The 12,811-nt window shown below is 39.9% G+C and overlaps 1 protein-coding gene across 6 annotated transcripts in view; it reads right to left on the bottom strand.

Annotated features, from left to right (window-relative positions):
* The window catches only part of GTF2I (general transcription factor IIi), a 1,956,122-nt gene that overhangs the window by 382,933 nt on the left and 1,560,378 nt on the right, over positions 1–12,811 (bottom strand). For all 6 annotated transcript variants that reach the window (XM_044054149.1, XM_044054150.1, XM_044054148.1 and 3 more), the window contains one exon: positions 5,424–5,489. In XM_044054149.1, the coding sequence (XP_043910084.1) occupies positions 5,424–5,489 (66 nt within the window). The remainder of the gene's footprint in view (positions 1–5,423; positions 5,490–12,811) is intronic.

The following is a 12,811-nucleotide window of genomic DNA, read 5'->3' as shown; positions in this document are numbered from 1 at the left end:
ATTAATCTTTTGTTTATAACAAAATTAATATCCAATTATCTATTATAAGTATAAGAATATATTACATTCTAATGGAGGATTATAAATAAGATCGTTAACTTATAATTTCATTAAATTAAGTGTGTTACAATTCGTTAGTACAGAATAAAGCATTATCAATTTGGGGGTTATCACAAAACAAAAACATTTGTAAGTTTAACCCTTTGAAATTAATTTCAAATTGAAATTAAAGTAAAAAACTAAAAAAGTCTTAAAAAGCTAAAAAAAATTTAGACATTAGGAGAATGACAGTAGGATTTTAAAAATAAACAAGTTTGTTGTTCTAAATTGTTTGTTCGCTCTTCTTCTTCTTTGCCTTTTCTTCTTCTGTTCTGCAATTCTGTTCTGAAAATCCTGGCCTTGCTTTGTCGATTAGTATTTCCATTTTGATTTAAGTTGTGCGACTTTACCTTTTGCTTGCTATAGTTTTTGTTGTTATAGTTTTCGTACTTCTTTGAATTAGGAGGAGTCTTATTTGATTAAGTTGAAGGACCACATTTGTCTTGCACGCGCAAACGTTTTAGTGCTTAAAAGGAGGGAAAGTGCGTGTTAGATGGAAACATCGTGTTAGTTGATCTACGATCAGTAATTTGGTGACGAAGCGCCAATTGCCAGAAGGTGGATCGGGATAAGCATTGCCATTTGCAAGATGTCGCAGGACTGACATCGGGGTATCAAAAGTGCATCCATCGGCACTATCTTCAGGTTTTTCATGGCAGCAGACAAGTAGTCTGATGCCTGAGGACAGCATGACCTCCCCAATTGACTGAATTTGAGCATGTAAGAAGAAATTAATAGGAGCAGAGACGGTATGATAATGATAAAGGAATTACCTGCAGGAAACTCCACTCCCCCCGTGCACCAAGCAAGAGGAAAGGAAGAATCAGCAGATAGAGGAGCTGAAAGGTGGGAGTTTGTACTGCAACACTGATCTACTTGAAGATCTACAATTAGGGTAAGTGGGACACACAACTGGACTATGTTCTTCAGTCAATGTTGCAGCACTAATTCTTGGAAGGATTCCAAAAGCTATCTGCTGGCTGGCAGGCAAGCACAGAGCTCAAAGTTGCAGCTTCTAGGATAGCCTGGATAGGGTCACCTTTAAAGAAGGCCATGGTAGTTGCCTCGTGCCTGCTGGAGTTAGCTGTTCTATGACCAAGTAAAGTTGTCCATGATGGGTGTAACAGAACTTAAGGCAAACCTCTGAGAAAGCTACCAACAACTGCTTTGCTCTACTTGGGGTTTTGGTCCTGTTTAGGTAGTATCCGATTTGCCTGTGTACATGCAGGGAAAGAAGAACTTGTTCTGCTTTGTTCTAAGGATTTGGAAAGAAAACTGGCAAGTGGATAGTCTGGTTTAGAAAATGTTCTGATACCACCTTAGGCATAGAAGGATGGATTACACTATCCCAGTGAAAGACAGTGAAAGGTTTTTTGCATATGACGGCTTGAAGCTCTGAGACCCTCCTTGCTAAGATAATAGCTATAAAAGTAGGGCAGACTTCCAAGTGAGCAGTTTCTCAATGTCTAAATTCATGAGGTTAGAAATATGTTACTGCTATGGGTAAGCTCAAAATATTGTTGTTTAAAAAAGGGAAGAAACTGATTTCACAGAAATAAGTGGAATTTTTGGGAATAATGCATGCAGACTAATGTTCAGGAGGAATGAGGTTTAAGGTAAAGCAGAAACTGAGCAATTTAGGTGATGTTAAAGTGAATAAAAATCGTTTAAAACACATGTACACTGCATAACAAAAGCAATTAAAGAGATATTGTTAGAGTTTCTTTCTTTTTGTATTAATATATTCAAAGAATCACAGGAGATTACTAGGCTATAGACCCAGAGGTCATTTTAAGCCTAGCCATTTCATCCCAATGTAATACCATAGAAATGCTACTCAATACCCAAGATTGCATTTAGTGATGACTACCCATGTCCAGGAGGGTTGTGGGCTCTATCCCTGGTAAGAATTTACGATGCCCCAGCCACTCCTCCAGGTTCCTCTTGAACAGTGTCACAGAGGTGTCCTGTTTCATATGAATTGATAGCCTGTTCCAAAGATGAGGCAGTCACTGGGAGATAAATCTGTTCCTCCAGCATGTCCTATTTAGGTCGCAGGCCATATTTAGGTCCTTGGAACGGGAACCCCTAGTCCCGTTTGATTTACGGATATGCAGCAAGTTCATTAGGTTTGGGTCTTGGATTGTTCTGTAGGTCAGGCACAAGTTTCCCCTAAGAAGTCTACACAATACGGATTACAGTGACAAGACTTTAGTCAGTCTGTGTAAGGCACATGCACATGCTGGATCCCCTTGAAATTCTTTGTTAGTAACCTCTGAGGTGTCTCTAATTGCTGCACATGCTTAGTACAGTACATTTCCAATTATGGGCCAGATAAATCCAGAGTATATGGGGGTTGTAACTTCTTTTGCTCTCCAGATGATGGCTTTATGAATCAAGTGTGCTACATAAAAAGCTTTCCTTACTACAGTAGACAGATGGTAGTCGAAGTTAAGGTTGCAGTCAACGTGTGATCCCAGGTTCCTTACCACTTCATGGGTACTTAGGTGTTGCTTTGATAGTGTGAGGGGACACTGTTTGTGCCGAACGGAATGACTATGCACTTATTTGCATTTGATTTGAGACTATGACTAATACACACTCGTTGGTCTGCATGAGACCCTCCTGGAGTAAACTGACATTATTTGGGGATTTAATGATTGCACCTAGTTTGCAGTTGTCTGCAAACTTGGTTAGCCACAACTCCTTAGTTTGGACCTGAACATCTGAGAAGTATATACCAAACAGTAGGGCGCCCAGCACTGACCCCTGTGGCACCCCACTGGTTACAAGTTTGCTGGTTGATGTGGAGTCACCCACTTTGACAGTGTATGTCCAGTTTATGAGGCAGTTGGCAACCCATCTTATAATGAAGGGGGTTATATTCAATTTGCTAAGTTTACTGGTAATGCCTAAATGTAGGATTGTGTCTAAATCTTTGCCAGGTAGATGTATGCTATGTGCACAGATCTGCCCTCATCAATGGGCTTGGTCACATTTTCGAAGAAACACACCAGATTTAACAGGCAGGATCTGCCCTTCACAAAGGCAAATTTGGAAGGATCCAGGGTTTGGAGGTCACCTATGTCTTTATTTATGAGGTCCATAATGATACATAACATGGAGTCTAATTCCATGGGTCTGTTAATAGGATACCTTTGTTGTAGTTTAAAATGTGTTAATTTAATAAAGATGTTTAAAAATAGCTTCCTGATGTAGTTAAAGGAGGATTTACAGTTGGTTTCTGAGGCTATTTTAGTTCATATTCAGCTTATACTAATCTGCACAGCCTCTAACCTATAGAACTTCAGGAAATTACTTTATATATCCATAGAATCCTGACTGGACAACTCAACTCTTATGTAACCTGCAAAAAAAAGAAAATACTACTTCTCATCCTTAAAACAATCGCACAAAGCAAAACTCCTGTCAAAATCACTTCATTAAATAACACCCTGCTTGAATCGGTCCCTAACACCAAACTCTCAAGCGTCACCACTGATGACAATATGAAATTTCAACTGCAATTAATAAAAAAAATAATACAAAAAATAATACAAAAAAAAGCTTGGCCTCTTACATAGAACAAAGCCCTACCAAATATACAGAACTAGAGAAACCATAGATAAAGCCTAGCTCCTACTTAAGCTACCGTATACCTCCTCACTCTTTACTAACCTACAAACTTCCACACAAACAAGGCTGGGACAGTGCTACAATAAAATCGATTGATTTGCTGCAAATCAACTCCTTAGAACTCACCACTGTTCTGCCCTTAAAACATGTAAATTGGACTGAACTCCCACATAACCTGCACTACAGTCCACTACTACTAGCTCATACTCTTATACTACCCTGATAAGTATCCAGCACTAAAAGGGCTGCTTTAAAACAACCACCCTACCAAAGATTTTCACCCTAAAGACAACCTCCTCCTCTCCATCACTAAAGCCCAAAATGTATAGTGCATCTCTTTATACTCTAACATTGTAGATACCATACAGAATGCCCTCTCACATGCTCTCAGGCTTTTTGAAAGCCAGCAGGCATTCAAAACACATCTATGTGAAATCCTCTCATAAATTTGGCTCCATAGCTGTACATCTCCAGGATAAGTATAATATTTCTGCTTTCTTCCTGCTCTTCTATTATACATCTGCTCTACTCTGTTATTAACTATCACCCTGTCTTTACACACCCCAGATTCGGCTAATGCCTCTCAATGCTTTTACCACTTTATGTATGTCTTAAAATTAAATCAACCTTTTGCTCTCCACCCACTGCAAGTAACTCAGTACTCTATATTGTGACATCTATCCTGCTACACAGTTATTTAACTATATCTGTATAGAGTGTAATTAGGATAAAAACCCTTACTATTCTATGTATATTTGCTAGATGATATATTTTGACATTGTAAAATTAAGTTTAATTGTGTTCCCCCTGACATTGTTGATATTATACAACTTAAAAGATTCTGACTGTACTGCATGTTCTGGAGCTTTTCTCCCCAGGCCTCTGCTGAAAAAGGGCCATTGTGCCCAGCCTGATTTCCCCAGTCAACAAGTATAAAATAAAATAAAATGTAAGCTTCTTAATGGAACCCTTAAGTTTCATCTCCCAAGCCCCTGCTTACACCACCAAAAGGTATCAGAACTTCTCAAACTTGGGATGCATGGGTAGGCTTAAAAAGACCCCAGTGGTCATTAGCCTAATATGTAACTATGCACCTACAAGCTTACTTAATGTTTCCTTCTTGTTATACAATTTATTTATAAGGCTATTCCACCGGGGGGGGGGGGGGGGTTGTTTTTAAATTCCTTATTATATTTGGTGTGGATGGGGACTACCTTATCAACATAACTATTTGAGCATGAGTGGAAATCAGAGGCACAAGTGTCAGCTCTGGCAATGGGATTAGTCAAGGGAGGACTGCATCTTAATTTACTTACATCACTTAGTAGCTGTAGGAATTAGCATTAGAGAAGTCCTGAAATGCCAAAATAACTGCAGGGGAAGTACCATCTATTTTAAAGGAAACCATCATGGATTTATGGCATACTTTATCGGGAGACAACAACAAACAGGTAGGCTTGCAAGAAGAGGCCATATTATTGTGAATGTGATAAAGGATACTGGAGCTCCTAAGAAGAATAAAATCGTATTACTTGCACATAAATGTATACCCCTAGGATTTTTTGAAGACATGTCCCCATACGCAGGAAGGGGGGATGGGACCTGTAACGTAAATGCAAAAAAATCTTAGTTATAAGACTGTCGCCAGTTAAAAATCTTAGTCACAAGACAGAGTCAGCAGTACTTACCGCACTTTTCATTAAACAGAGCCTCAACCCTCTGCTTCAGATCTGTGATTTTGGCATTCCAAGCTTCTGTTGATAAAATAAAACAGAACAATTTAATGGATACGTACCAATCAGATAAAATCATCTTTTCCTCTGTGGGTGCATGACACAATACCAAGAGGACCATTCTCTTCCCTTCCTACTCAAACCATAGACTAATTAATCAATGAATGCAGCATATTACAGAATTAAAGACCTGTTCTGTTTCCCTAAATGGCACAATGGCAGTACATCAGTAAACTGAAGAGCTATCAGAGATGGGCTCATTTCTCCACCATCTGTGCACTGAAGCCTTGTAGAGGGAACACAGCATAACAGAGACAGTTGCACCACCAGCATAACATTTACAGAACTAACTGGGATAGGATTATGAAAACATTTCCCTAAGAGATGATCACTAAAATTAAAAAAAAAAAAATCCAAAACAAAGTGTCCCACAGAATAAAGTGAAATCAGAATGCCTCATCTTCATCAGGTTATGTGGTTAGTTACGTATGTATAGCATTGGTCACTCAATTAGTTCTTTAAAAGGCAGACTCTTCAGCAGGTACCACAATGTGTTTTTCCTTTTCTTGTTTATTCAAGTAGTGATTTGTAGTTTTGCTATGTGCATTCTTTTACATTGTGATTTGATCCCAGGTGAAGTCAGCATCATGCGAGTATAAAAACAAATGAAATGGTCTACATGCTCATTCTAGTTTTTCAGTTCTTGTATATCAAAAAGGCACTTTGTAATGTCTTTAAAAGTTCTGTTTCTTTACAAAGTCTGAGCAAAAAAAGGAAAACAAACAAAAACATTATTTTTCAGAACACATGATGGAAAAGGAACAAAAAAATGTGGCCAGGAAAGATGAAATGGAAGTAAATGTTGAATGTTTATGGCTGACTAAGTCTGCAGATGATTCCAAGCCTGGGTTATCACAGACAACTCTGCAGACACTAGCATTCTTAAGAAGGTCTATCTCCGACTAGCAAGTGGTGCCAACTCCATGGTCTTAAACTCAATGCTAATAAATGCATAATTGTACCTTTTGGGAATTCAATCATCCCGGCTAATTACCATGTTGATAATACGCCCTTAAGAGTTGTCCCAGTGATCTGGGTAGATACATAGACAACAGCCTTACCTTCACCACCATGTAGCAACAGTGATGAGTATGACAATGTGAGGTATTGCCAGCTATGCCAGGAGAAGTAGGGCAGTGGATGTGTAACACATGCCAGCACAGCTAGCTGGAATTTTGTAAAGAATTATATGTCATTTGTATATCAAACTGATTTGTACAGATGCTTATGTCGAAAAATGCATTTGTAAAGTTGCTTGTGTTAAAAATGTGTCAACAGTGTGCCCCTGCTGGACAGGAAAGAAATACACATGCATTACTGTAACCGTTTAAATGTATACATTTTAACATAGAATACTGAAAGAGAAGAGGTTAATCTCAAACTTTAAAAATAGTAAGAAATTAAATTACTGGGCCTAGGCCATAAAGATGTGATCTCACAATTTTGACTGAAGCCAGCGATGCAGTGTCTGTAAGAGGTATAACGTATTAGCTCCTGTAGGAAGAGTGAAATGTTTTGTGATTTTTATGACTTCCAGGAGCTGCAGCAGATCTTAGCAAGGCTCTGTGTGTGTGTGTATTATTGACATACAGGTAATAAATACTAGCAGTTTCTAGCAATGCGGGGGTTGCATGGAACCATGGCCAGATGTATGTGATGTCATTCTGGAATTCAGCACTGAAATAATGTTTAATACTAGTTGAACCTGACACAGAAGGATTCTTTGCCTACTTCATCTTGTCTTGCTCTAGTAAGTAATCAAGGAATAATTAGATCAGTCAGGAAAATATAGTGAGATTAGTTAAGTATTGTTTTTCTGTAATTGTGTTGTGAACCTGTCCACCTGTGTTATTTTTACTATTTCCTGTGACTGATACTCTGGTGTTTATGGTAAACAGATATTTAACATTTTCATGTTCTTTTATTATTTACTGTTAAATATATTTAAACTTTTCATTGTGGCTGGACCTTTAGAGAATATCTTAACCTTTGAGAGTACTTACATCTGTTGGTGATACTGTGGCCACTCCTGAGAGCCTGGCTGTTTGGTCAACATTACCATTTATATTAAAATTAATTTCACTTAGTATAATTGGGTACCCTTGCAAGACCCTTAGAGTAACTGGCTTTGGGGTGTCTGGTGACAGTGTAACTACCTTATAGTCTGGGCAGAAGGGGGCATAGCTAGTACATCTGTGCCAGCCTTTCCTAGGTGTGTGTGTGAAAATCAAATCTCAAAGTGTGTGTGCGTCAGCTACTTACAAAAGGAACAAGCAGCAGTGGTTTCACAGAGAGGGTGCTGGAGAACTTGCCTTAGAGACTCAGCTGAGGACTTAACTCTACAGTTGTGCCAGTGGGGAGCCTTACTCGGGACCTGGGGAGAGAGAGAGAGAAAAACTCAGACCCCGAGCAGAGTGTGTTCCCTATTTGCTCTTAAGGGAAACTGTGCCTGATACAGAGAGCTGTGTCTAGAAATACTGGGTGTTCCAAGTGAATGCCCCTGTCCAGTGTCAGTGCAGAGAATTCTGCCTCCTTGATTAAATGGCCCAGAGTGGGGACATCCCAGTGAGTAAATATGTTTACGTTGCTCAACTTATAAATAAGGACATGACATCTAGGTCCAAAGAGCTTATTACCCCACTGCACTCTGCCCTTATCAGACCAATCACAGAGTACTACACTCCTTTTGGTATGTACGATTAGGAATATGCAGCAACTAGAGCGACCACAGAGATTCCTTACAGAAGGGATAAAAGGCATAGCAAACATGCCTTATGCAGAGTGCCTTAAAACCTTTTCCCTCTACTCAGTCTCTGATAGACTGCTGAGAGGTGATCTATGCCTGGCATACAAGGCATCTGCAAACCCCATATCAATGAATCTCCTACACATTTGTAAGTCAAAGAGTACAAGAAATACAATGTCTAGGGGCAAATTCTGTCTGACTTAAACAGAACATGCTGGAGAGATGTGTCACAGAGACTGCCCCTCCTATGGAACAGGCTTCCCATCCGTGTGAATCTCAGTTTATCCATTACCCAATTTAAGCAAAACCTAGACCAGTGCATGGGAATACGAAATTTACACCAGGCCTGGCACCCATGTCCTGTATGGACAGAGGAAGCTTATAAATGCCCGGCTCTCAATGTCCTACTCAGATACAAGACATCATTCTTTCAGAAAAACTTGGCTACACTTAGAAAGGCCGCCTGGATCATTAGCCTATTAACTATGAATCTATGGAAGGTAAGCTAGAGGCACCTGCTGCAAAAACTTCAGTCTCTGCAAAAAGTACACAACTACAGTGAGCAGCTCATAACTACACTGTTGTTACTTCAGAGAGGGAGCAGAAACCATCAAAAGACACAGTCCCAAAACAACAATCAACAAAATTAACAATGTTTTGTTCTGACAGACTGTCATTACAAACTTTGGTAAACAAGTCTACACAACAGTCTTCCATATACACTTATGGTAACAAAAAAAAAATCACAAGCAGCAATGCTTGGAAGTTAGCAGAATTAACTCTTCTGTTGCCTCTGTCATAAAAATTATGCTCCAAAAATGACTGCTAGAAAAGGCTATCCCTGATACCAAGAAAGAGACAAGTAATTCTACTGACACTGACTTGTAGAAAAGTAATAACTCAGAGACAGCCCTACCACATTGCTGTACCAAAAACAGGTGCAGCACAACAGTGATCTGTCTCTGTGGCCACTGTAAATGCTAATCAGGTATTCTGGGGGACTGGCCTATGCTAACAGCTCTGTGCCATCCTCCACACATGCTTGTGATAATACATTTATGAAGCCACCCAATTCAGTTAACCTGGCTAGAAGTTTGCATCACTCCATTAGTTTCAATGGGTGAGATCATGTTGGAGGTAAGAACCGGGAAGTACAGCAGACAGGTAATAGTGGGGTGGGTGTGGATGTCTGCATGAGTGTCTGCAGGGGGAAGAATGGTCCCCAGTGTGTGTGTGTGGGTGTGTGTGTCTGTCTGGTCACAGTAAAGGGGGATAGCTTGGGAATAAGTAGGGGAGCTGTCTGTGTGTGTGTGTGTGTGTGTGTGTGTGTGTGTGTGTGTGTGTGTGTGAGAGAGTGTGTGTGTGTGTGTGTGTGTGTGTGTGTCCATGGATGAGTGGACATGAGTGCAATCTGGTGTGTGTGTGTGTGTGTGTGAAAATACAAGATGGGGGTGCCTGTGCCAAAATGATGTATGGGCCGCCAGAGGTGCTTACTAATGGAAAGTAGTAAACAAGACTCACAGCAACACCATGTAATTCAGAGACAAGCAAAACAGCCAGCAATGAGGTATTTTCATTGCATCTAATATGTCTTTGAAACACATTTTCCACAACCATGGAAACAGCCCCTTTTGAATGTAGCTCTTACCACCAGCAGGGACTACTGACTGCTTTGATGGAAGGAAAAGTTTAAATGATACAGTGGCAAGAGTTAAAGGTACTTGCTCCTGTAAAACCTGTAGGCAATGTAAATCAGTAGTTAATAGGTTCATAGGTTGGTACTAGGCTATCGGCCCTACGGCCTATACAAGCCTAGCCATAACAATTCCCTGGCTATTTCTTCCCACAATATTTACTTCCCTGGACCTCTGTCTAGCAGGGGGACTGATGTGATCCCTGGGGTGAATTTCCCATCTCCCATCCAATCGTCAAGGTTCCTTTTGAAGACGGCCAAAGAGGCGCTCTACTTGACAGAGTCTGAGGAGTCTTTGGGTCAGGAACCTATCCCTCCAGCATGTTTTGTTCATTGTGATGACAAAGTTTAGATCCCTGGAGGATGTGGATCTGGGGATTAGGATTTCTTTCAGTGTAGCATGTCCAACAGCTCTGGGTTTGACATGGCCTTGTAGTTAAGCAGAGATCTCCTCTGAGTAGACTATATGAGACAGAGTACATCTGGAGATTTTTTAGACGGACAGCACAGGGCATCTGCTTTAGGCATGTGATTCTTTTAGTGAGGTATTTATGCGGCCTTTCCAGTTGTTGCAGATGTCTTGAGAGGTACATACCAAATGGGGCGTTGTATTCTAGAATGGGTCTAATGAGGGATGAGTACAGTGGGACAATGACCTCCTTTTTTCTGGATGAATTCCATTCAAGGATCTCTGACTCTTCTACAAATGACTCAGTTAAGTGACAAAGTAAGCATTATGATTCATAAGCTGAGAATAAAATCTGCATACACTTTCCTTTTGTTCTGGTTTGTGGCATGTACAAGCATAACATACTGAGTCACTTGGAGCTTCACTGCCAGGCAGCATGTATTCAAATGAAAGAAACTTTAGATACTTTGAGACTTCAAAGGATATGCTCATGAATATTAACAAGCACTTACACTGCTTCATTACTATGCATGAGCAGTGCAATGCAACTACACCACATTGCACTGCTCGTGCATAGTAACGCAATGCAACTACGATGCATTTGCTGTCAGTATTATGGTTAAAATATGCACTGTAGTGTGAACCTGAAAAGTACAGTTGTGTAAAGTTAACTTGCTATAACACTAAGTGTGCAAATAGGTGTGACATATCCAGTCAAGGATATCAGATGTCCAGCCAGTCTACCAAGCTTTGGGCTCTTTGCCTTTGTACTGTGTACCCATCCTCGGCAATGAAATTACAAGCTGGTATAACAGGGGTGTACTGACAAGCCAAAATTCAAACCTTTCTTGCTCAACATGGAGGATAAAGCTTAGAGCTCTAAAGAGCTTATGTAATGAAATGTCACATCAGAAGAGCAAAGGTACAACAGGGATACCCCAACTCGGGCAAAGGGGGGGGGGCAGGAGGAAAGAAGGATGATGGAAGTTTACTAATACACTGCAACAGTAATACATCTGAACATCTACTGTTAGGTTAACTTGCACAACTGTACCATTTTCTTTATTAGATCACTGTTTCACATGCCATGACTATACGAGATGAATGCCAAAGCTCATTCAGAGAGAATGGATGAAGAGCCAGGTACTAGATGTCACTGGAGAATACCTTTAATAAAACCTGCTATGTCCCTGGAAACTGAGTCTAGCTAGTAGTGAAAGTGAATACAGAGGACCAAGTAGCTGCCTCTAGAATAGATATAAAGTCCATCACTTGCCAAAACCCTTAGAAGATGATACAGGTCTGGCACAGTGAGACTGGACTTTTGCAGGGGGAGGGGGTTCCATGGTGTAAATAACAAAAACTGAGCAGTTACAGACAGCTATCTGACCATGCTTTATTTAGATAGAGGCTATCATTTTTTTATTCATATCATCAAAGGACAGAAACATTGGTTAGATTTCTTAAAATCTTTAGTCCTGTTCAGATATACCCTTAACTGTCTGTGCACATCTAAAGCATAAAGGATTCTCTCTATCCTTCTGTTTTGGAGTTCAAGAAAGAATACAGGGATATGAATGGTTTGGTTTAAAGTAAATTCAGAAATCGCTTTAGGCATAAAGTAAGGGATGGTTCTAACATTCATCCAATTTTTATGAAAAAATCAAAAAAGGCGTCAGACATCAGGGCCTGTAGTTCAGAAATCTATCTAGCTGAAGTCAGAAGAATGAACAATACAGTATTTTATGTAAAAAAAAAAATTATGAGGAACTGGCTATAGGTTCAGGTGAGAGAAGGCGTTAACTCCTCCAATGCAAATTAAGAGCCCATGGAGGTGTCACTTGTCTTCCAGATGGCCTAATGTGTAATGTCCCTTTCAAGAATTGTTTAACTTGAAACAAGGGGGGGGGGGTATAAAGGCAGGCAGGTAGAAACAGTTGAAAGGTGCATCTTGATGAAAGTTTATGCCATGCCCGAGCAGAGGAATTCACACAGGTAACTGAAGAACCACAGAACACCCTCTAGACATAGAGCTTATTCTCTTTTATGGCACCAACTAGAACACCTTTTCAATTTGGCCAAGTATGATTTCCCAGTAGCAGCTTTTCTCACCTCCTTCAACACCTGTTGCAGGTCCTCAGAAAGAAAGGTGTGTCTAAATGGGATCAAAACCTATCATCTACAAGACTTACAAGATGAATGCACACTAAGTAACAGCTTAATTTCAACTCTCACAGTGCAAAAACAGAAACTCAGAAGAGAGCTTTAAACAGTACATTCAAAGAGTTTATCAACTGAAAATAACAAAAGGCTGAAAAAATAAAAAAAGCTTTAAACAGATATTCAGATGAGCAGGTAAAACTATAAAAAACAGAAGTCAAAATTAAAAAAAGGCTGGCTGAGCATGAGACTGCTCAAGTAGTGATGTTTTAAAA

Source organism: Protopterus annectens, chromosome 13.part0, assembly GCF_019279795.1.
Source record: "Protopterus annectens isolate FY-2018-M chromosome 13.part0, PAN1.0, whole genome shotgun sequence".
Lineage (NCBI taxonomy): Eukaryota > Metazoa > Chordata > Ceratodontiformes > Protopteridae > Protopterus > Protopterus annectens.
The sequence above is the reverse complement of the archived record's forward strand: the minus strand, read 5'-3'. Positions and strand labels throughout refer to the sequence as shown.